Here is a 22928-nt window from a genome sequence, read left to right as displayed (position 1 = left end):
TTTTTTAAACATAAAGGCCTTTTATGCTTTACATATTTTATGTTATATAAAAAGAAAATCTTACCTCCTTCTCTTTTTCAAGTGACATTTTCAGTTCATTCTGATCCTTAAGTGTGCTTTCCATCTGTACTTGAAATTGATGCTTCAATTCTTTGCAAGTTTTTTCCTAAAAAAATGGAAACTATATTATGCAGAAAATATTTGTAGTAAGTATACGAAGTTTGGTTTATAAGCTTAGTTAAGATCCACACAAGGAAATAAACTAGAATCACTGGTGGTTTAAAATGGGATAGAATTTTCCATTTCAATTATAAAAACAAGCAAATATTATAGCAATAAAAGTAGAGAGACAGGAAAAGGCTAAAAGTTTCTATCATCAATCAACAGTTTCAATAAGTGTTTTAAATAACATATAGACAATATTTTAGAATGTTTTTATAACACAAAATTAATTATAATTAACTTGTCACGTAATTTATAAGGTAGAATAATGGGCTTCAAGAAGTGAAAGCAGCCAAAACCGGTTTGGCTCAGTGGATAGAGCATTGGTCTGCGGACTGAAAGGTCCCAGGTTCGATTCTGGTCAAGGGCATGTACATTGGTTGCAGGCACATCCCCAGTAGGGGGTGTGCAGGAGGCAGCTGGTCGATGTTTCTCTCTCATCGATGTTTCTAGCTCTCTGTCCCTCTCCCTTTCTCTCTGTAAAAAAATCAATTAAAAAAAATATTTAAAAAAAAAGAAGTGAAAGCAAAAAAAACAATTTTAACAGTAATTATCAAAACAATAAATAAAAAATAATCACAATTTAAGAGGGAAGAAGTACAAATAAAAGATGACTTTACCAAACAGAAAGAAACATAAAAGTAACATACTAGTATCATATGTTTTTTATACTACTAAACACTTTCACTCTTAAGAACAAAAGGATATTACTTACACTGTTACTCTGGGTTAAAATATTTCTGAGAATACATTCCCCTTTAAGCATTTCCTAAGACTGTGAGACTTTTTTTCTCTGTATTTTAAGTAGGTTTTATGGTATCTTTAAGACATGGTATTATCCAGAGTTTTAGAATCTATATATAAAAGCTTAAGCGACCGACCAAACAACCAGTCGCTATAATGTGCACTGATCACCAGAGGACAGACGCTCAACACACAGGATCAGGCTCCCTCCTGTCTGGATCAGGCCTGCGGGGATTGGGCTCCCTCCTGTCTGGATCAGGCCTGCAGGGATCGGGCCGAAACCAGCTATCCGACATCCCCTGAGGGGTCCCGGATTGCGAGAGGGCGCAGGCCAGGCCGAGGGACCCTACGGGTGCATGAATCCGTGCACCAGACCTCTAGTACTCAATAAATATTAGAATGTTTATAGTACCAGAATTAAGAGTCAAGCTCTTTCTTGTCTTTTGTCTTTTTTCTTTCACGGATATGTTTCAACTAGTAGCTATATTTTCTGTGGAAATGTCTCTGAGGACAAACCTGCTTCAGTCTCTCCCAAATCTCGCATCATACTAGCAATAAAATAAGATTGTACATTCAATTGAAACTCTGGGTCTTTGAAAAATTACACATGCACATGCCAATATCTTTTCCTCAGGTTAAGCAATCCCAATTCCTTTCCTGATAAGAATTATTTAAATCATTTAAATATAGGACAAAATGTCAACAGTGAATTAAGTAGAAAAATCAGTACATTTTAGTTAAAAAAAAAAATCGCTTCTACCTAAGAAAGTAAATGTAAACAACTAACCAAATCTAATATAGCAGCCTTTCCTTTCTGATTTTCCTTTTCAAATTCACTTTTGGAGTTCTTCAAAGAATCAGAAACTTTTGATAATTTCTCTTTTGCTGCAGAAAGTTCTGCCACTAGAGTTTCTTTCTCCATCTTTACTTTTTGTAGTTCTGCTACTGCGGTTTGAATTTTGTTATTCAATTCCTTGTGCTGCATCTTTGCATCTTGACTTAAATTTTCTATTTCTTTTTTAAGATTTGTTTTTTCTTCCTCTTGCTTGGTAAGCATTTGCTTAACATTTTCAAGGGCTTCAGATTTTTTCTGTAGGTCCAACTTTGTACTGGATACTCTAAATAGACAAGAAACAATTTTTTTAAATGATTCATAATTTACCATCCCTAAGGTAGCATTAAAATTAATAAAACATTATTGAGTTTTAAAACTTTCTTGTATAGTTAAGAAGTAAAAATAATTAAATGTCATAAAATCACATAACTAAAAAATGCTTTAAAATACATATTATGATCATTTAACAGATGATGATTTTTCTCAAGTCAAATAACTCAATACCATCCAAGCCTCCTGACTTAATTCAGTCTTATCCACAACAATGGATCAAAAATAAAATTAAAACTGCATATAACAGACCCTCTAGTCTATAATAGCCAGAAACTTTCCTATTTATTGAGTTATCCCCTAAGCCATAGAGAACTTTGCCTCTTTCCTTGAAAACATAAAACACTTTAACCCAGAAAAAATAAATTTAAAAAAAGAAGTATTTCTTTTCAAACAAAGAGGAAAGACAAATGATTTACTTTAATCCTAGAGTTTAGCAGATTATACAAGAGATTTATTATTTGTTCCTTAACGTAAGTTTTCTATCCCTGAATGAATAAAGTACAATAATGAGAAAATATAGATATAGCTTTAGGAAAATTAAACTAAAGGCTTTTATTATTTTCATAAAAGAAATAAAATTATATATACACATATATACATATATATAAAATGCATCAAAAAACACATATTAAATATCAAGCATTTTTTTAAAGTGAAAATAAAACCAGATGCAAAGTACTAATATTTCTTGAATGCATTTCCAATGTACTTTATAAACATAAATTCAGTAATATGGTGAAGAGAGGTTGTTAAAAGATGTACTAGCCACATATTTCTCAGAAAGTGATAGAATAACCAGAGGAAAAAACTGGTAATATTATAGATTAGAACATTATTAACCACCTTGACCTAATTGATATTTATAGAACACTTTACCCCAAAATGCAGAGAACACATATGTACACATAAAAAATTAAATAAGACAAACCATAAATTGGGCCATAAATAAGACAGTTTGAAAAGTCTCCATTTTACAGAATATTAGAAATCAATAACATATCTATAAAAGCCCCAAACAGCTGGAAAATAAACAACATATATATTTCTAAATCACCCAAGCATCAAAGAAGAAATCACAAATGACATTAGAAAATACATTAAACTCTACAATAATGAAAATACATTGTCCACTGTGAGTTGAAGAGAAAGTTGAATGCCTAGATACTGATGGGCCTTGAGAAAGGGGAGCCCTATACTCCCTCGATCAGGGGTGAGGTTTAAGCAAATCCCAAACATGTTTATGCAGCCCTCCATTTCTAGCACTCTAGATATAAGAAACGTTTGAATTTCTTATTGGGGTAGGAAAACCTTAGTACTAAAAGGTTTTCCTACCCCAATATGATGTGGAAGCCTCTGAGTGAGTTCTTAACCATGAGCATAGAACACAGAATGGAAATGGGCCCATTTCCATTAAGCCCATTACAAATGAAAAGAACCATAGGTCTATAGGGGCCTTGGGAAAGAGAACAAGAACCAACACAGAAGTGATCATTATGAATCGATAACTGAGTTCCAGAAGTAATAAACCAACCATTCAGTTGGTGATATAAAGATGTGCTCCCCAAATACATAGGCATTGGAAACTATGATGCTAACAGTGAGAAAAAATGTCATTTGAGGCACAAAATGTAGCTCTATATCCTCAAATTTAAATTATCAGGACCCAATTTACTAGATGTGAGAACAAGAAATTTTCATCATCACTTCCAAAACAAGAATGAAACCATGAACTCAGGAAACAACATATTAATTCTGATGTGTTTTATTTAATTTCCCAGAAGGTCCTTTTCCCAGGCTCTCAGCCTCCAATTTTACTACTGAGAGTCAAGGAACCTAATCCCTTTGACACAGATGAAGTCTGTCAACTCAGTCAGAGTGGCCTACTTGGCATTTAGAGATAAAGACTACTGAAGTGTGACTGCTCACAGCCTTCCTATGAAGAGATTCAAATGAATGGGGTGAAACTGTTTCTATCCATCAAAAGTCTGGTGAGTTATGTGCCCACTGAAGATCTCATAGGAAAATCCAATCCAACCACCAACATCAAAGACAAGCTAGGCAAGAGACTAACTCTACCTTGGGAATAAGAAAGATGTCTCAGTTCAGTACTTTTATGGCTATATGGCATGTGTCCAGCCAGAGGCACATACCCTCTCTGCTACCAAAGACATTTGAAATTTCATTTATCGATTAACATTTTAGGATCCCAATATCTTTTAAATTAAAGACCCTAAAAAAAATTAACCACCCTTATATTCTGTCATGAACCCACTGAGCACTTAGTGCAAATGAGAAAAAGGATAAACTCTATCAAGATAATTTATTCCACCTATTGAAAAACTCATACTATACTGATTTTATTAGAATAAGACATATAACTACCATCTACAGTCATCTGACATCTATCATTGACAAAAAGCAAATGGGGTGAGGAGCTGAAAAAAAACACTATAAAAGGTAGACAGCCACAAGGAAGCTTTCACATTAAGAAGCTATAAAGAGAAGACCACTAAACCCAAAGTCTAAGGTAGAAAACACTAAAGATAGGAAGAGAAATAAATGAAATAGCAAACTGACAAAGAAAACCAAATTAAAAGTTTTTTTTTAATAGAATTTCTAAATCTCTAATTAGGTTGATCAAGAAAAAAAGAGAACACAAATTACATTAAGAATAATGAGACATCACTACAGATCCTACAAGACTTTAAAATAATAATACAAGGTGGGGCAAAAGTAGGTTTACATTTGTTTGTATGGAAAATACTATAATAATTAATAAATAATAAAAGAATAAACTCTTGTGTTTCACATACAACGGTGCACCTACTTTTGCTCCACCCTGCATTATAAACAGCAGTATACCAATAAATTTAAAGTTTAGATGAAATGCACAAATTCCTCAAAAGAATTAATTACCAAAACAGATCCAAGAAATACATTAGAAAATAAAAATATTCCTATATCTATTAAGAAATAAATAATATCCATCTCATACAAACTCTTCCAGAAAGCAGAATTCCCTTTTTTAAGAACAATATAACCATTATTTCAAAACTTTGACAATGACATTAAAAGAACATTACATGAATGCATGTGAAATTCTAAATAAAATAGTATCAAGTTAAATACAGCAATATATAAAAAAATAACAAGATGGTTAAGTGGGATTTATCCCAGGAAAGCAAGGTTGGTTTAAAATTTTTAAATCAATTAATGTAATTCACTATATAACAGAATAAAGAAGAAGAAACATATGATCGTTATCAAAAATGCTGAGAAAGAAGTTGATAAAAAATCTGAAAATCCTTCTTTATAGAAGAAAATTATCTTGATTTGATAAAGGAATGTAGGAAAAACCTACAGCTATCCTCTAAATTGAAGAGAGCTTATTTAATTTTCCCACCTAAGATTGGGAACACTGCAAATATGTCCACTATTACTATTTATATTTATAATTTTACTGGAGGTGTCAGCCAGCAATAAGTCAAGTAAAAGACATAAAAGGCCTGCAGATTGGAGAAAAAAAAAGTAAAACTATTGTTATTCACAGATAACAAGATCGTCTACTTAGAAAATTTTATACAAAACAATTATTAAAACATGAAACTGGATTTAACAAAGTTAAAGGATAGAAAGTCAATCTATAAAATTCAATTGCATTTTGTACTATTCACAATCAATTAGATAATTCAATTTAAAAAAGTAATTCCATTTAAAATAGCATTGAAAAATGTAAAATATTTAGAAATAAATTTAACAAGATATGCAAAATCCTTATTTTTAAAATGATAAAATGTTGCTCAGAGAAATTAAAGAAAACCTAAATAGAGATATACCATGTTCATGGATTAGAAGACTCAATGAAGTTCAAATGTTAAATTCTTGCAAACTGATCTACAGATTCACTACAATTCTAATCAAAACCCAATAATTTTATTTGTAGAAATGGACGCTAATACTAAAATTTATATGGAGGAGCTGTCATTCTTTTTATATATTACTGTATGAATTTAGACGAGTTAAGACAATCTTGAAAAAAAAATTAAGTTGGAGGACTGATACAACCTAATATTAAGATCTACCACAAAGCTGCAAAAAAAAACATAGGATGGTACTGGTGTCAGGATACGATATAGACTACAGACCAATGGCACAGAATGGAGTCCACAAATAAACCTACATACATTCGGTAACTCACTTTTGACAAAGGCCACTGAAGGGGAGAGAAAATGTTTTCTCAACAAATGTTAATATAACAACTTAATGTAAGGAGGAAAAGGTGGTCCTGGACCCCTGCCTGAGACCTCACACAAAATTAGATTCAAGGTAAATCCTAGACCTAAATGTAAAAAACAAAATTATAAATACTTCTAGAAGAGCCAAAACCGGTTTGGCTCAATGGATAGAGCGTCGGCCTGCGGACTGAAAGGTGCCCAGGTTCGATTCCGGTCAAGGGCATGTACCTTGGTTGCGGGCACCTCCCCGGTAGGGGGTGTGCAGGAGGCAGGTGATCGATGTTTCTCTCTCATCAATGTTTCTAACTCTCTATCCCTCTCTCTTCCTCTCTGTAAAAAATCAATAAAATATATTTTAAAAAAATAAATAAAAATAAATAAATGCTTCTAGAAGAAAACATAAGACAATTCTTCATAAAGCCTGGGAATAGCAAAGATTTCTTAGAAAAAAACACTAAACATAAAAGAAAAAAATTACAAATTGAATTTAAACAAAAATTAGAACTTCTATTCATTGAAAGATAAAACCAAAAAATGTAAAGCAAAGCTACTAGGGAAAAAAAAGGTTTTAAAATGTGCTCATAAATATAGACAATTTGTGAAAATGCATCTTAAAGCTAAAATAGATAATTTCTTAGAATAAAGTATATATACTCCCTATTTGGCACAGTGCCTCAAAGCAAAAGCCTGACTGCTCTTTGGTGGTTATATCTAAACACCACTCTATTTGTTATTTTACATTAATTTTTGCAAATCGATGAACAACTCAAAATAACTGCTTTAATCCAGAGAAATGAGTACCACGTTACTGCTAAAAAAAGACTAGATAACTCAACTTTTCAGTCCTTACTAGTGAAGGTAAATTTAACCATATTATGATGGCCTTATTTTTTTCATTTACATTAATACTAGTTGTTTATAGAATCAACACAGAGAAACATTTACTAAATCTTGAAGCACCGTGATGGCAAAATTAAATTTTAAGAATTTAAAATTAAATTTAGATTATAAATTATAATACTTAGATTATAATCTTCCCCCTTAAATAGTTAAGCTTACATTTCTTTCTCCATTTCTAGTTGTTTAGTCAATTCTGTGACTCTAAACTCTAAATCTGTGTTCAGCTGTCTTTGCTGTTGTAGATCCTGCAAAGCTTGCTCCTTGCTTACTTTGACTTCAAGAGTATCAGCTTCTAGTTTCTATGGAAAAAATATAACATAGTAACCATTTTAATGTCAAAAATTATTTTAAATATTTATAACGTTTTTGTTTTATACTCAAATTGGTATTGCTATAACACACAAAAATAGCCATAAAATACTTAAGTAAAAAATACATTCTGAAGCCATTACTGAGAAAAGGAGCCATTTATCTTGAAATCCTCCAGAAGAGCTAGCAGCAGGCTTTACACATGATAGTCACTAAGTTTTTACTTTTTAAAATTATCTGAATAAAATAATAAACTTAAAATAATTGTACTTATAGTGAGTATAAATTATTAATTCAAGTATGAAAAAATAAAACGTTCACATATGGGCCTACTTAAAATATATGTATTATCCTTGTCCTGGTCAATGTGGCTCAGCTGGTTGAGCGTCATCCCATACACCAAATGTCACTGGTTCAATTCCCTGTCAGGGCACACGCCTGGGTGGCAGGCTTGATCCCCAGTAGGGGGTGTGCTGGAGACAGCCAATGGGTGTTTCTCACAGTGATGTTTCTCTCTCTCTCTTTCTCTCTCTCTCTCTCTCTCTCTCTCTCTCTCTCTCTCTCTCTCTCTCTCCCCCCCTTCTTCTCTCTCTAAAATCAATAAAAACATTTAAATATTGAATATAAATATATATCCTATTTAATAAAAGAGTAATATGCAAATTGACCATCACTGCAACACACAAGATGGCCCCTCCCATATGGTCAAAGATGGCTGCCCCCATGTGGACACAAGATGGCCACCACAAGATGGCAAGCAGAGGAGGGCAGTTGTGGGCGATCAGGCCTGCAGGGGAGGGCAGTTGGTGACAACCAGGCCGGCAGGGGAGGGCAGTTAGGGGCAACCAGGCTGGCAAGGGAGGGCAGCTAGAGATGACCAGGTCAGCAGGGGAGGGCAGTTGGGGACAACCAGGCCTGCAAGGGAGGACAGTTAGTGGTGACCAGGCCAGCAGGGGAGGGCAGTTAGGGGCGACTAGGCCAGCAGGGGAGGGCAGTTAGGGGTGATCAGGCCTACAGGGGAGGGCAGTTGGGGGTGACCAGGCCTGCAGGGGAGGACAGTTAGGGGCATTCAGGCTGGCAGGGGAGCAGTTAGGCGTCGATCAGGCTGGCAGGGAGTGGTTAGGGGTGATCAGGCTGGCAGGCAGAAGCGGTTAGGGGCAATCAGGCAGGCAAGTAGGTGAGTGGTTGGGAGCCAGCAGTCCTGGATTGTGAGAGGGATGTCCGACTGCCCGTTTAGGTCTGATCCCACCAGGATCAGACCTAAACAGGCAGTCAAACATCCCTCGAGGGGTCCCAGATTAGAGAGGGTACAGGCTGGGCTGAGGGACACACACACCCCCGTGCGTGAATTTCGTGCACCGGGCCTCTAGTATTTAATATAAATATATATAAAATCTTCTGTATTTACAGTTAACACTCATGTATTTATAGATATTCACAAACAAAATAAAGTTGTCACATCATCTTTCTCATTAACACCTATTGACCCTAAATATAAAGCCAATTAAATTCCTGATTTTGCTTCTTTAATCTCTTGGTCTAGAAACTGTTCTTCATAGTGTAGTTTCTGTCCATGCATATACATATAACTGTGTATATTTTTACAAATTTAAAAGATTAAGCTGTTAAGTATATAGGTTGAATATCTATAAGCAATGTATTTTCTAATATAGGTGTAATAATTTTGCACTCTATTTTATAAACTAATCTAGGCATCTGTGGCTCTTACTTGACACTTTTATTGGATAGCTGATATAACTAACATTAATTTTATAACAATATATTGATATAAAACATATGGAATACTCTATAAAATAATAATTACAAAATGTTAAAAAATCTGATAAATACAATAGACACTATTGTTTCTAAAAAACTATTTTTAAAAGACACCCAAATAGAATTTTCATTAGCCACTTTTCAATAAAATCATTTTTTCTGTTCTTTTCAACTATTACATAATTTTTTCATTACTATTACCACTGGCCATAAAGAAAAGAAAAAGGAACCCACAAACAGAATTGTAAATGCAATTCTTTTTCCATGTTATATTGGTGTGTGTATATATATGTACACATATATGCATATGCCATGATTGCATAATTATACAGAAGTTTGTCATTTGACTATGAAGGTATTATTTATTTAGATATATATATAAACTTGAGAAATTTTTGTTTAACTGAAAGTTCCAATTTAAAGAACAAAGGACTCAGGTTAGTGCCTTCTAAGATATGTCTTTTAACTTAATCTCTTTAGTAAATCAGCACTTTCCCTTGGAGTTGTGTTAAAGTAAGAAGCAGGATATCACAGAATAAATTTATTATTAAATTAGAAACAAAATCCAAAGGGTATAAATGTAAAGTTTAAAAAAGGAAAAAGTCTATAATATCTTTAATATTATATTGGAATAAGGAAGTAAGGAATGGAAATGATAGAACAAAAGAGACTTCACACATACAAAAAAATTAAGTTCTTTGTAATTATAGAGTAGATCCCTGATTGACTGTCTCTTTGAAATACTAGTTATACACTACAATGGAACCAGTATAAATGTTAACTGTCAGTTGTAAAAGCCATACACTAGTGAAGAAATGAAAGTAAATGTAGAATTCAAAATTAACCCATAAAAAAATTTAAGTAATTAAAAAAAATTTTATATCACAACTTCCCCTTTGTTCGCAAATGTAAAATATTTTATTCCATCTAAGTCATCAGTTTCCATTGCTACAGCTGTGAAAAATATTGCTTACTTCAATTTCTTTTGTACAAACCTTAATATGACCTTCTAATTCTTCAGTTTTCTGTTCTAAAGACAGGTGTTTCTCTTTATATTCTTTAAGATGACTTTCTAATTGACTGCAATGTTCTTGCTTCTCCTGCAATTTTGTAGTGACCTGATCCAACTGAGTAGTGATCTTATTTAACTCCTATAAGAGAAATACAAGTGAAGAAAATTTTGGTAAGGCTTACTTTACTGTAGTGCCTAAATGTTTGGTCAAACTAAAATTAAAACTCTAATTTTATTTATGAAACTATCTGGAGTAAGATCACAGGTAAGTCTAATGAATATTCAGTGGTTAAATTTACCCACCAATCTAAAGGACCTGAACTGAACTTGTGCATAGTCTGAGATACTAAGTTTATATGCATAAACAGTTCAATCATTTTTTCTAGGAAACCAAAAAATACAAAAGAATAATAAACAAGCTGAAATAATTTATAATTAAATGTTTTCAATGTTCAAGACACCCATTTTCAAAAATAACACTTTAAAAAAATGATTACATCTATGATACTTGTTCAATTCATTAGGAATATCCAGTTACACAGAAAGAGCAAAATAAAAATTACTAATAAATCCATCAGCCACAGATAAACACAATTAATATTCGATAACTTTTCTTCTAGTCTGTTCTGTGTATTAGTTTCTGTTTTTTTATTTCAATTTTTAAAATAAAAACAGGAACTAACTTTACATACTGTTTCACTGTAATCTCCTTTATCCTATATAAAAAAAGACTAATATGCAAATTGACTGAACAGCAGAATGACCAGTTGCTGTGATGCACACTGACCACCAGGGGGCAGACGCTCGACATAGGAGCTGCCCCCTAGTGGTCAGTGTGCCAGAAGCTGGGCTCATGGCTGGCAAGCGCAGTGGCAGTGGCAGGAGCCTCTCCTGCCTCCGCAGCAGCACTAAGGATGTCCAACTGATGGATTAGGCCCACTCCCCAGAGCTCCCGGACTGCAAAAGGACACAGGCCAGGCTGAGGGACCTCCCCTCGGAATGCATGAATTTCGTGTACCAGGCCTCTAGTTGTTACATAACAATGCATCTCGAAACTATGACATTTTCTAAAATATGATTATACTTGACTGCATAAATTTCCATTTTATTGATACAGTCCATTTTTATCCAAATATCCTATTTCATTTTATTTTTAAATTTATCTTTATTGAAAGTATTACAGATGTCCCCCTCTTTGCCCCTCAGTTACCCCCTCTTCCTTGCATCCACACCCTCTTCCACAGGCCTTCAACTATTGTCTGTGTCCATGAGTTATGCATATCTATATATATAAAACCCTAATATGCAAATAGACTGAATGGCAGAACAACCAAACAACCAATCTCTATGAAGTGCACTGACCACTAGGGGGCAGGCGTGCGGAACATGGCAAGCGTCAGCTGCAGACGGCAAAGCACAGAACATGGTGGGCATCGGCCGTGACGGGATGGTGGAGCAGGTGAGCAGGGGGCGCCAGTCCAAGGCGGGGCACCAGTTGCTGTCATAGGGGCAAGCCTCTGGTAGTTACTGAAAATTCTATGCTCCTGCGTGCCGCAGTCCCACTGGGCACTTGCACCTGCTGTCAGCACCCACATCTGCTGCCGGCATCGGCCCTACTCACACCCACTGCCAGCACCGGAGCTGCCGCTGGCACACGCTGCTGGCGCCTGGCGCCAGCCGATTGCTCGGCGCCCTCAGTGGGTGTGAGTGGTGGCTGCCAGCCTCGATCGCCCCTGAGTGCTTCTCCACCGCCCCCTGCTCCTGAGGGGATATCAGAGCTGGCAGACCTGCTCGCATCTGCTGACAGTACAGGCCCCACTCACACCTGCTGCTGGCGATGGCCCCAACCGCTCCGTGCCATCAGCAGGTGCGAGCGGGGCCTGCGCCGTCAGTGCATTGGAGCAGCTGTGGCGGGAGCGGGGATGCCAGCAGACAGAGGACTGGGGACTGTGGTGGGAGGGGCCAGGCGGGGGCACAAAGGATGGGCCAAGATCCACCCCTGTGCCCACAGCAGCCTCTCCGCCCACAGTTCTTTTCAAGGTACAATGGGCCCCTAGTGTGCATATAAGTTCCCTGGTTAATCTCTCCCCACCCCCCAATCCTTCCCTCTAAGATTCATCAGTCAGTTCCATGCTTCTATGTCTCTGGATATATTTTATTCATCAGTTTATTCTATTCATTAGGTTCCACATATGAGTGTGAAGCTTGTCTTTCTCTGACTGGCTTATTTCACTTAGCATAATACTCTGCAGGTCCCTCCATGCTGACTCAAATGGTAAAAGATCCTTCTTTTTACTGCTGAATAGTATTCCATGGTATAAATGTACCACAGCTGTTTTATCCACTCATCTACTGATGGGCAAGGAAACTGGGCTGTTTCCAGATCTTAACTATTGTAAATTATGCTGCTATGTACATGGGGAGGGGTGCATATTCTTTCTGATTGGTGTTTCAGGATTCTTAGGATAGATTCCTAGAAGTGGGATCATTGGGTCAAATGGCAGTTCCATGTTTAAATTTTTTTAATTTAAATTCTTTATTGTTTAAAGTATTGCATAAGTCTCCTTTTACCCCATTAACCTCTCCCCAGCCACTCGCACCCTCCAGCACATGCCCTCACCCCCCTGCTGTCTGTGTACATTGGTTATGCTCATATGCATGCATACAAGTCCTTTGGTTGACCTCTTACTCCCCCCACTCCCACCCCCACCTTCCCTCTTAGGTTGGACAGTCGGTTCCATGTTTAATTTTTTGAGGAAACTCCATACTGTTTTCCATAGTGGCTGTACCTGTCTGTATTCCAAACAGTAGTGTATTAGGGTTCCCTTTTCTCCACATTCTCATCAGTACTTATTATTTGTTGATTTGTTGATGGTAGCCATTCTGACAGGTGTGAGGTGATACCACATTGTCATTTTAATTTGCATTTCTGATGATTAGTAACTTTGAGCATTTTTCCGTATGTCTCTTGGCCATTAGTATGTCCACTTTGTAGAAGTGTTTATTTAGGTCCTTTGCCCATTTTTTAACTGGATTGTTTATCTTCCTTTTGTTAAATTATATGAGTTCTTTATATATTTTAGAAATTAACCCCTTATCAGATGTATCATGGGCAAATATGTTCTCCCATACAGTGGGCTCCCTTTTCATTTTGTTAATGCTTTCTTTGGCTGTGCAGAAGCTTTTTAGTTTGGTATAGTCCCATTTGTTTCTCTCCTTTGTTTCCCTTGCCCTAGCAGATGTATCAGCAAAAAATATTGCTACAAGAGATGTCTGAGATTTTACTGCCTATGGTTTTTTCTAGGATCTTTATAGTTTCATGACTTATATTTAAGTCTTTTATTCATTTTGAGTTTATTCTTGTGTATGGTATAAGTTGGTGGTCTAGTTTCATTTTTGTGCATGTACTTGTCCAATTTTCCCCAAACCATTTATTGAAGAGACTTGTCTTAACTCCATTTATGCTCTTGTCTCCTCTGTCAAATATTAATTGAGCATAATGGCTTGGGTCGATTTCTGGGTTCTTTGTTCTGTTTCATTGATCTATATGTCTGTTCTTGTGCCAGTACCAGGCTGTTTTTATTACAATGACTTTTAATATAATTTGATATCTGGGTATTGTGATCCTCCTACTTTATTCTTCTTTCTAAAGATTGCTGTTGCTACATGGGGTCTTTTTTGGTTCCATATAAATTTTTGGACTAGATCTGTGAAATATGCCATTGGTATTTTAATAAGGATTGCATCGAAACAATAAATTGCTTTGGATAGTATGGACATTTTGATTACGTTAATTCTTCCTATCCATGAGCATGGTGTATTCTTCCATATGTTTGTATCTTCCTCTATTCCTTTTTTTAAGAAATTCAGTTTTCTGAATACAGATCTTTTACCTCCTTGGTTAAGTTTATTCCAAGGTATCTTATTTTTTATTGTTGCAATGGTAAATGGGATTGTTCCTTTAGTTTCTCTTTCTGAGAGTTCATTATTGGTGTATAAAAATACCATCAATTTCTGGATGTTAATTTTATATTCTGCTATTTTGCCAAATTCATTTGTTAAATCAAGTAGACTTTTGGTGGAGTCTTTAGGGTTTTCTAGGTGCAATATCATTTCATCTGCAAATAATGACAATTTTATTTCTGCCTTTCCAAATTGGATGCCTTTTATTTTTTCTTCTTATCTGACGGCTGTAAATAGGACTCCTAGTACTAAGTTGATTGAGAGTTGTGAAAGCAGACATCCCTGCCATGTTCCTGTTCTTAAGAGAAATGCCTTTAGTTTTTGCCCATTGAGTATGATGTTGACTGTAGGTTTGTCATATGTGGCCCCAAATATCCTATTTTAGATTCTTATATTGCTACTAAACTTTCTGCATTTATTAAGAGATACAAACAACATCCTTAAAGCTATGATTATTCTCTTAAAATAAAGAACTAAAAGTGAACTAGCATATATGAAAAATCCTAAAATTCTTGAAATAGATTTCCAAACAGCTTCCCCTACCACGATCAAAAGATTGAACTAATATATACAACCCACTAGCAATGTATGAAAGTGTCTTGTTCTTCTAAACTATCTCCAATTCTTCAAGTATTAAACATATACACATATTTTACTTCTTTAAGGGCATATTCCATTGTTGTCTTAATTTGCAACTGGTTCTTAATGAACGTGAACATTTGCTAATATAGTTTTGATCACTTTTTTGTAGGTTCACTTATTTCTTATGTGAAAGTGTTTTAAATATAAAAGCTATTAGCCTTTCATCAGACATACTTCAGAAAACCTTTTATTCTTTTCCTATTAGCTTTAGAATTGTGTTACTAATGTTTGTGGCAGATAAATTTAAAACTTATATGTGGTTATTCTTAAAAATACTTTTTCCATTATAGTTTCTGGCACTGATCTTGTGTTTATAAAATACTTTCCAGATGTGTAAGTAAAAAGCAGGTTGCAAAATAACTTATATAGTGATTCTGTTTATAAAATAAAAATATCACTGTGTGTGTGTGTGGTTTATTCAATGCTTCTAGAAGTCAGAAGGATACATACCAAATTTAATAGCAAATATTCTGTCTAAGGATTGGAGTTTAGGGTAAATATAGAAATCAATTTTATTTTGTTAGCTTGATATACTTAGTATAATGTTTTTAAAATTTGGACCAACAACTAGTATTACTTCTCAAATAAAATATAAATTTTAAAACTGCCTACCTGGTGGAAAGTAAGAATAACCTACCAACATTTTGTCCTTTTCCCTAAGAAGGAAGCTTTAAAAATGTAACTTCTATATTCCCTCCAGCTCCAATGACTCCTACTCCCAAGAAAAGAGAGCAACTTTTATTATTGAGATGGAATGCATGTTGCTCTTTACTGCTTCCAAGTGATAAGTAAATCTGGTTTACGGCCCAGAATGTCTACTAAAAACATGTGTGCAAGTCTGTCTCTCTTTCCCAGTGATTGGCACTTCATGGGATAGAGCAACAATTAAACAATTAAGACTGAATATTTCAGCTCCTCATGAAGTTCTAGACTAGGGGAGAAATACATTATTAAGAAGGCCCAATCATAGATGCACTATAGATGAGCTTATCAAAAACTAAAAATGAGCCCAGCCAGTGTTGCTCAGTGGCTGAGTGCCAACCTATGAACCAAGAGGCTACGGTTCGAGTACCGGTCAGGGTACATGCCCAGGTTGCAGGGCTTGATCCCCAGTAGGGAGCATGCAGGAGGCAGCCGATCCATCATTGATGTTTCTATCTCTCTTTCCCTCTCCTTTTCCCTCTCTGAAATTAATAAAAACATTATTTTTTTTAATGATATTTTTATCTTCATCTGTCTGACTCCTGCATCTACCACTCCAACTGGTTCTGAACTCAGGAAAAAATTAAGGGGAATAAGCAAGTCAGTCACAACAACATAAAACTGAGTGTTATCATTATATATGTTTACAATTAATTATCTATCAGAACATTAGGTTATGGTGTGAACCGCATCAGGTACCCCTACCTGTTGTTTATCTTGTAATGCATTTTGGGCTGTGTCCAAGTGATTTTGAAGATCTGCTTTTTGAGCAGTTTTTGCTGCTTCTGCTGACAGCAATAATTCAGTTTTGGCTTTAACCTGTAACAAAATTTACAAGTCATTTAATATTTAGTTATTGATTTCTTCTTGCATGACTATACATTGCTTTTGACACTAAATAATTTAAAATTTTAAGTCATTTGGCAAAAAAACATAAAGATTTAAATATTGAAAAATTAGTATGTGATATCTCCCAAACAGAAAAAAGTAGGAAAGATTCCTAATAATGTTTGGATAAATGTTGAAAAGATGTTCCTGTATGTCCTGGAAACACTTCTCTCTCTCTTAAATTGGACATCCATTAATTGGATTATCATATAACTTATCTGATAGACAATTATATTTCAAAAAGAAAGAAATGTATATCCTTATATTCCAAATTGTTATATTATTTCCTATTTTCCAGTGTAATTAAGCTCCTAAAATAAAGAAATTTTCTATAACTTTCTCTACTATAGTATACAATAAGAAACCAATTATGAGAATGAAGAAAGAAGTATGTCTTACTTCCGAACCCACAACTGACCCATTGAACAAAACTTCTATATTGGCCTATGAAAGAATATCTATTTTTAAACATAATGGTACCATATAAAGGTATTTTTTAAATCATACATTTAAAGTAAAATAAAAAGAAAAAACAAAGTAAAAAATATATTTAACCTAGAAATCTAAAGGTATAATATCAAACTATTTTAAACTTGAAAAATAGTAATAAGAACTTCATGAAAGCAAGACAAAAAGATCGGTAATTTCAAGAAGTACAGTTTGGCAGAAGAAAGAGGAAAAAAAGGCAAACAAGAAAGCATAACAAATTGTCTAAATACAGCCTTTATATAATTCTTATTCCCATTTTTTTTCCATTAATGAGAGAGGGAGATCAGGCCAGGAAGAGTGGGGTAGGGATGGAGGTTCAAGGGATAGAGAGAGGGAAACAATATTTAAAACATTTAATGGCCTAAAATTAGTGTTTTATTCATATAAATTCATTTGCATAATTTAATATTACCTGTATGTCAAGCTGAGAGACCTTCTCCTTGCTTTCATTTAGCTGACTATTTAATTCATTGACACTGGTTTCTAGGGAAAGGACCCGATCTTGTGCAGCTCTAAGATGTGCCTTCTGCTCTTGCACCTGGTCATGCAAATTCTCCTGGGCTTGTTTATGGCTTTCTGACTGATTCTTCAGCTTCTCTGTCAGTTGAGTTACCTACCACAATAGCAAGACTAATTACGAAGGGCACAAATGTATAACAAGAGCTAAGAAACCCAAATTCAAGTATCATAAGAATAAAGTGCTCTATGATAGGTTATCTTAATTTTTTTTCAAGAATTGTTCACATCTTTCCAAAAATAAGTAAATATAATATCTCAAAAGCATAAGAAATAACATGAAATTCAAAGATTCCTACTATTTTAAATCCATCTCTATTAAGCTTAAATTTACATGAAACAAAACTAACCGAATTGAATTATATAGTTAGAGATTTGATAAAGATATGCACTCATTTAATCATCACCACAATCAAGATAGAGAACATTTCGATTACTCCAAAAAATTTCCTCATGCTCCTGTGAAGTCAGTACCCTCCACTCGTCTCTATTTCCAATCACTGATCTGAATAATAAAAGTGCCCCATATATTCTGGATAGTTCTAAATTGTTAGACATATGCATTATAAATACTTTCTTCTACTCTACATCTTGGCTTTTATTTTCAAAATGGTATCCTTTGAAGAGTATACAATTTTTTTATTTAGATGAAATCTAATTCACCTGATTTTTTTTTTTGGGGGGGGGGGGTTCATTGAGTTTCATAAATGTGGATTCATAATTTTAATCAAATTAAAAATTTTTTCAGCCATTATTTCTACTAATATTTTCCTCCTCCCCATCCTTCTGTGACTAAGTATATGTGATACTGTGCCACAAGTCATTAATAAGGCACTACTCATTTTTTTTCTTGCCTTTTCTCTCTGTGTGCTTTATTTTAAATAGTTTTAATTACCTTCTCTTTATGTTCACTGATACTGTTTTCTACTTGCTTAATCTATGGAGCCCATCCAATGAAATTTTCATTTCAGATCTTCTTTAAATCTCTAGAACAGCAATTTTCAACCTTTTTCATCTCATAGCACACATAAACTAATTACTAAAATTCTACAACACACCAAAAAAATATAGGGTGTCCCCAAAAAATGTATACACATTTTGAATAATTATAAAAGTAGTGTTTATTAAAATACATTTCATTTCAAGATGTAATAAAATCAGATGTTAAAGTGTGCATATATTTTGGGGGACACACTGTATATTTTTGCTGATCTGACCAAAAAGTAGGTATAATTTTGATTCATTTACACTGGACAGCTATTGTTGTGTTTGCTGTTGTCACTTTTTTATTTGACAATATAAGGGAAAGAAATCAGTGCCCCTAATTAAAATAGTCAGGTATTGCATGTTTTAAAATTTTGGGGGTACAATGGTTGAAAATTGCTGCTCTATAAGTTCTATTTGGTTCTGTTTTATTGGCTTCACTATTTCTATTATTATAGTTTTTCTTTTATATCCATAAATATATAAGAACTTTTTAAAGTAGTTGTCTGGTGACGCCATGATCTTTCACTTCAGAGTCTCATTTCCATTGAATGATTGTTCTCCTGCTTACAACTCATGTTTTCTGCTACTTCATATGTCCAACAATTTTTTTATATTTATTGTGACAGCTCTGGATTTTACTGAATTCTTTCAAAAAAAAAGGTTGACTTTTGTTCCAGCATTTAATGTACTTGTGGGTCAGCTGGATCCTTTCTAGGTTTGTTTTTATGCTTTCTTAGGTTGGATACACACTAGCTTTTTACTCTAGTAACATAGGAGGTATGACGTCTCTGGATGTTTCTCTCTCTCCCTTTCCCTTCCCCTCTCTGAAATAAATAAAAACATGTTTTAAATGATATTTTTATCTTCATCTGTCTGACTCCTGCATCTAACACTCCAAATGAGCATTCACCCATGTCTTTCTTCTCTGACTGGCTAGAACTTGAACATCTCCCAGCCCTGTGAATTGGATAAATTTCCAGCCTTTAGCTCCTAATAATTATTCACTGACTGGTCTCACGGAATCCCACCTTGTAGGCACAAAGCTTAATATTCAGCCAAACACTCAAGTGGATCCCTATGCAGACTTCTTCCCATGCTCTTTCCTCTCTGAAATTCTGCCCTAAAAATCTGAGCTTCTTCAACCTCCCTGCACTTCAATCTCTCATTCCTCAATTCAGTAAGACCACTGCTTTCCTTAGATTTCTCCAACCTACACCACAGATTGGAAAATGTTTGCATGTCCAAAGCTGGAGTAGCTGAAAGATTGACTTCATTCGTTTCTCTTCGCTCATGGATCAAAACCCTGTACTGCTTGTTGTAAAATGTCTGAAAACAGTGGTTTTAACTTTATTTTCCAATTTTCTAGTTGTTTATGGTGGTAACACTAAAGAAGTACCAGTTCCTCCAACATGCATAGGCTTTTCTGGTCATAGTTATACAATAAGCAATGTTAAGTTGCATGCTAGTTTACAACTAAAAAGTAGTCTTAAGAATTTTTCATAAAAACTGGTAACCAAGCCCAGCCAGTGTTGCTCAGTGGTTGAGCATTGACCTATGATCCTGGGTTGTAGGCTCAATCCCCAGTAGGGGGCATGCAGGAGGCAGCTGATCAATGATTCTCATTTCTAATTCTCTCCTCCTTTCCTCTCTGAAATCAATAAAAATATATTTAAAAAAAAAAAAAACTGGTAACCAAGGCTAATAACTTTGTGAAATTTGAGAAAGAAATTATGTTATATTCTAATACCCAAATTAGAAAAGTGATATGACCTACTAATACTTTAATACTATCTCATTTAGATAATTATAATTCTCTCATTGGGCAATTCTTCCACCAAAAAGCAAATATAAATTATTTTTACCTTGAAAAATGTATTAAACTAAATTTTATAAGTTTCTCTTAAACTATATATAAATGTTAGGCTAAGGTAACATCAAATTAGTTATATATTCCAAAGATATTATCAAAATACTAGAGGCGAGGGAGGGGTTCCTCAGCCCGGCCTGGCCTGCACCCTTTCTCAGTCCCGGAGCCCTCGCTCCTTACTGCCCACCTGCTCACTGCTCCTTACTGCTCAGCTTGCTGCTCCTTAGCACTGCCATGGAGGCAGGAGAGGCTCCAGCCACCGCCACTGCACTCGCCAGCCATGAGCCCAGCTTCTGGCTGAGTGGTGCACCCCCTGTGGGAGTGCACTGACCACCAGGGGGCAACGTCTGCCTCCTGGTGGTCAGTGTGCATCATAACAATCGGTCATTCTGGTTGTTCCACCATAATGGTCGCTTAGGCTTTTATTATATAGATTTTGTTAGTCATTGTTTTTTCAAAACATAAAATTCCATAAGGCAAGTATTATTATTAATAACATCTCTACTTTTCAAATGAGCTAACAAGGTGAAATGATTTGCTTGTGTTCATATAGGAAATAAGTTATATCCTGGGACATGAACTGAGGTTTCCTGTCTCAAGTCATGTTAACTTAATTTCACTACAATGGCAACCTACCTCTAAGGTAAATTATATGGCATTTGTCAAAATATATAATATAAAAAGTACTAAAAATAACCATAATGAAGAATCATTTAAGTAAAGAATTTCATAAGATTTAGAGAGATAACAGTGAATTTTAGAAAAAGAATAGATCTGACAAGCTTACTTGTTCCTGCAATGTATGGTTTTTTTCTTGTAACTGGTTAAGAACAGCAGTCTCCCCTTCACCAGCCTGAATTTTTGCATAAAGATCTTCTCTTTCCTTTTCTAGTAAGGAAGTATTTTCTTTACTCTTCTGTAATAAGGCTTCAAGGTTCTGGATCTTTTGGTCCTTATCACCAATTTGACGTAGTACTTGTTCCAAATCATTCTGTAAAGAATTGAAAACTAACCTTAAGGACAGAGAACTTAAAAAGTTATTCCTTAAACATAAAATAATTGATAATATATTTAGTAATTCAAACACTTAGTCTGAATTTTTTTTACTAATCATTTTAACCTTGCAAATGTAATTAAATAATTAATACTATATATTTAATATAAATCTATATTATTGATAATAAACTAGAATTTAACAACAAAAAAACAAAACTTCAATGAACCACATCTTACTGTAACACTCTGACCTCACCACCTACTACTCTTGTTCAATCATTTGAGACACATGGACTCCTCGTTATTCCTTAATCACACCAGGCACACTCCCATCTCAGAGCCTTTGCATTAATTTTTTCTTCTACCTGGAATATACAGTGCTCACAGTCCTGGCTCATTTTCTCTTCTTCAAATGTTTATTCAAATGTCAGCTTCTCAGTAGGCCTATCATGACCAATACACAAAATCGCAGCCTTTCCCAATATCCTCTCTCCTGAATATTTTCTTTTCTTCCCAAAGCACTTATCTTCTAACACTAAATAACTTACTTATTTTTCATGCTTACCTGCCTCCCTCCACCTCCTCACTAAAATATATGCTCCACAAAGATGAGGATTTTGGTCTGTTTTATTCATTGATTATCTAAGACACATATGCTCTAAGATACTTGTTGAAAATAAATGACCGCATTCTAACACGCAAACACTCAAGACTCACTTCAATACCTCAAAAGGACTCTTCTATCAAAACAACAAGGGATCCCTCTTCCACTCTACCAAAGTAATGTTACACAGAGCACAGGGCAAGAGCCCACATCTAGAACAATCCCCATTAACGTTTTCAAGCTGTCTGACCAACAGCCTCAATAGTTTTAAGAGTCAGAGAGCCTCTACCCAAAACAAGGCCCTAACAAGTTCCTCTGCCAGTCCTGTCATAGCCCCCACCATTGTGTGAGACAGAGCCAGCAACCATCTGGTATCCTCAATACTTTATACCAATATCAAAATATTTGAGATTAGTCACTTTTAAACATGCTTCTCATCCCTCTAAACTTCAATCACTTAATGAGGAAAGACAACCTGACCTCTCTGCTCTCATCCTCTTTTCTGCCACTAATGACCCCACTCTCCACATTCCCCCAATCTAGAACCACAGGTCTAAGCTTTTTTCCAGTCACTCTGTTTCCAAGGAGTAACTGATATGTGGTTTTCTCTTTACAGACTCTGATTCCCCCTCAGTCCTTTCTTATACTAAGGCCCATTCCTGTGGGAAAGCAGGGAAGTTGACCCTTTCCTGGTTTTTCACCACCACTGCTCTCGCCCTTATGTAAAAGTTTCACGCTGCTTTGGATAGTAAGTAAATAATTCATTTATTCTACCCTCTATTCTGTGTTGCTATCATCTATAAATCCCTACCTCATTCACTGAAGACTTGAGACCTGATTTAGTCTTTCTCTCAATCCCAATCTCTGCCAATTTCCTGGGAAATACAAAATACATAGAGAATTAA

At 35.0% G+C, this 22928-nt stretch overlaps 1 protein-coding gene across 2 annotated transcripts in view; it reads right to left on the bottom strand.

The window, feature by feature from the left end:
• Positions 1–22928, bottom strand: part of EEA1 (early endosome antigen 1) — a 145696-nt gene that overhangs the window by 25983 nt on the left and 96785 nt on the right. For both annotated transcript variants that reach the window (XM_028148559.2, XM_028148560.2), the window contains 7 exons: positions 21211–21414; positions 17466–17666; positions 16382–16495; positions 10353–10508; positions 7429–7568; positions 1754–2084; positions 65–166 (listed from right to left, as the gene is read on the bottom strand). In XM_028148559.2, coding sequence (XP_028004360.2) covers positions 65–166; positions 1754–2084; positions 7429–7568; positions 10353–10508; positions 16382–16495; positions 17466–17666; positions 21211–21414 — 1248 coding nt within the window. The remainder of the gene's footprint in view (positions 1–64; positions 167–1753; positions 2085–7428; positions 7569–10352; positions 10509–16381; positions 16496–17465; positions 17667–21210; positions 21415–22928) is intronic.

The sequence above is a fragment of the Eptesicus fuscus genome, chromosome 7 (genome assembly GCF_027574615.1).
Source record: "Eptesicus fuscus isolate TK198812 chromosome 7, DD_ASM_mEF_20220401, whole genome shotgun sequence".
Taxonomy (NCBI): domain Eukaryota; kingdom Metazoa; phylum Chordata; class Mammalia; order Chiroptera; family Vespertilionidae; genus Eptesicus; species Eptesicus fuscus.
The sequence above is the reverse complement of the archived record's forward strand: the minus strand, read 5'-3'. Positions and strand labels throughout refer to the sequence as shown.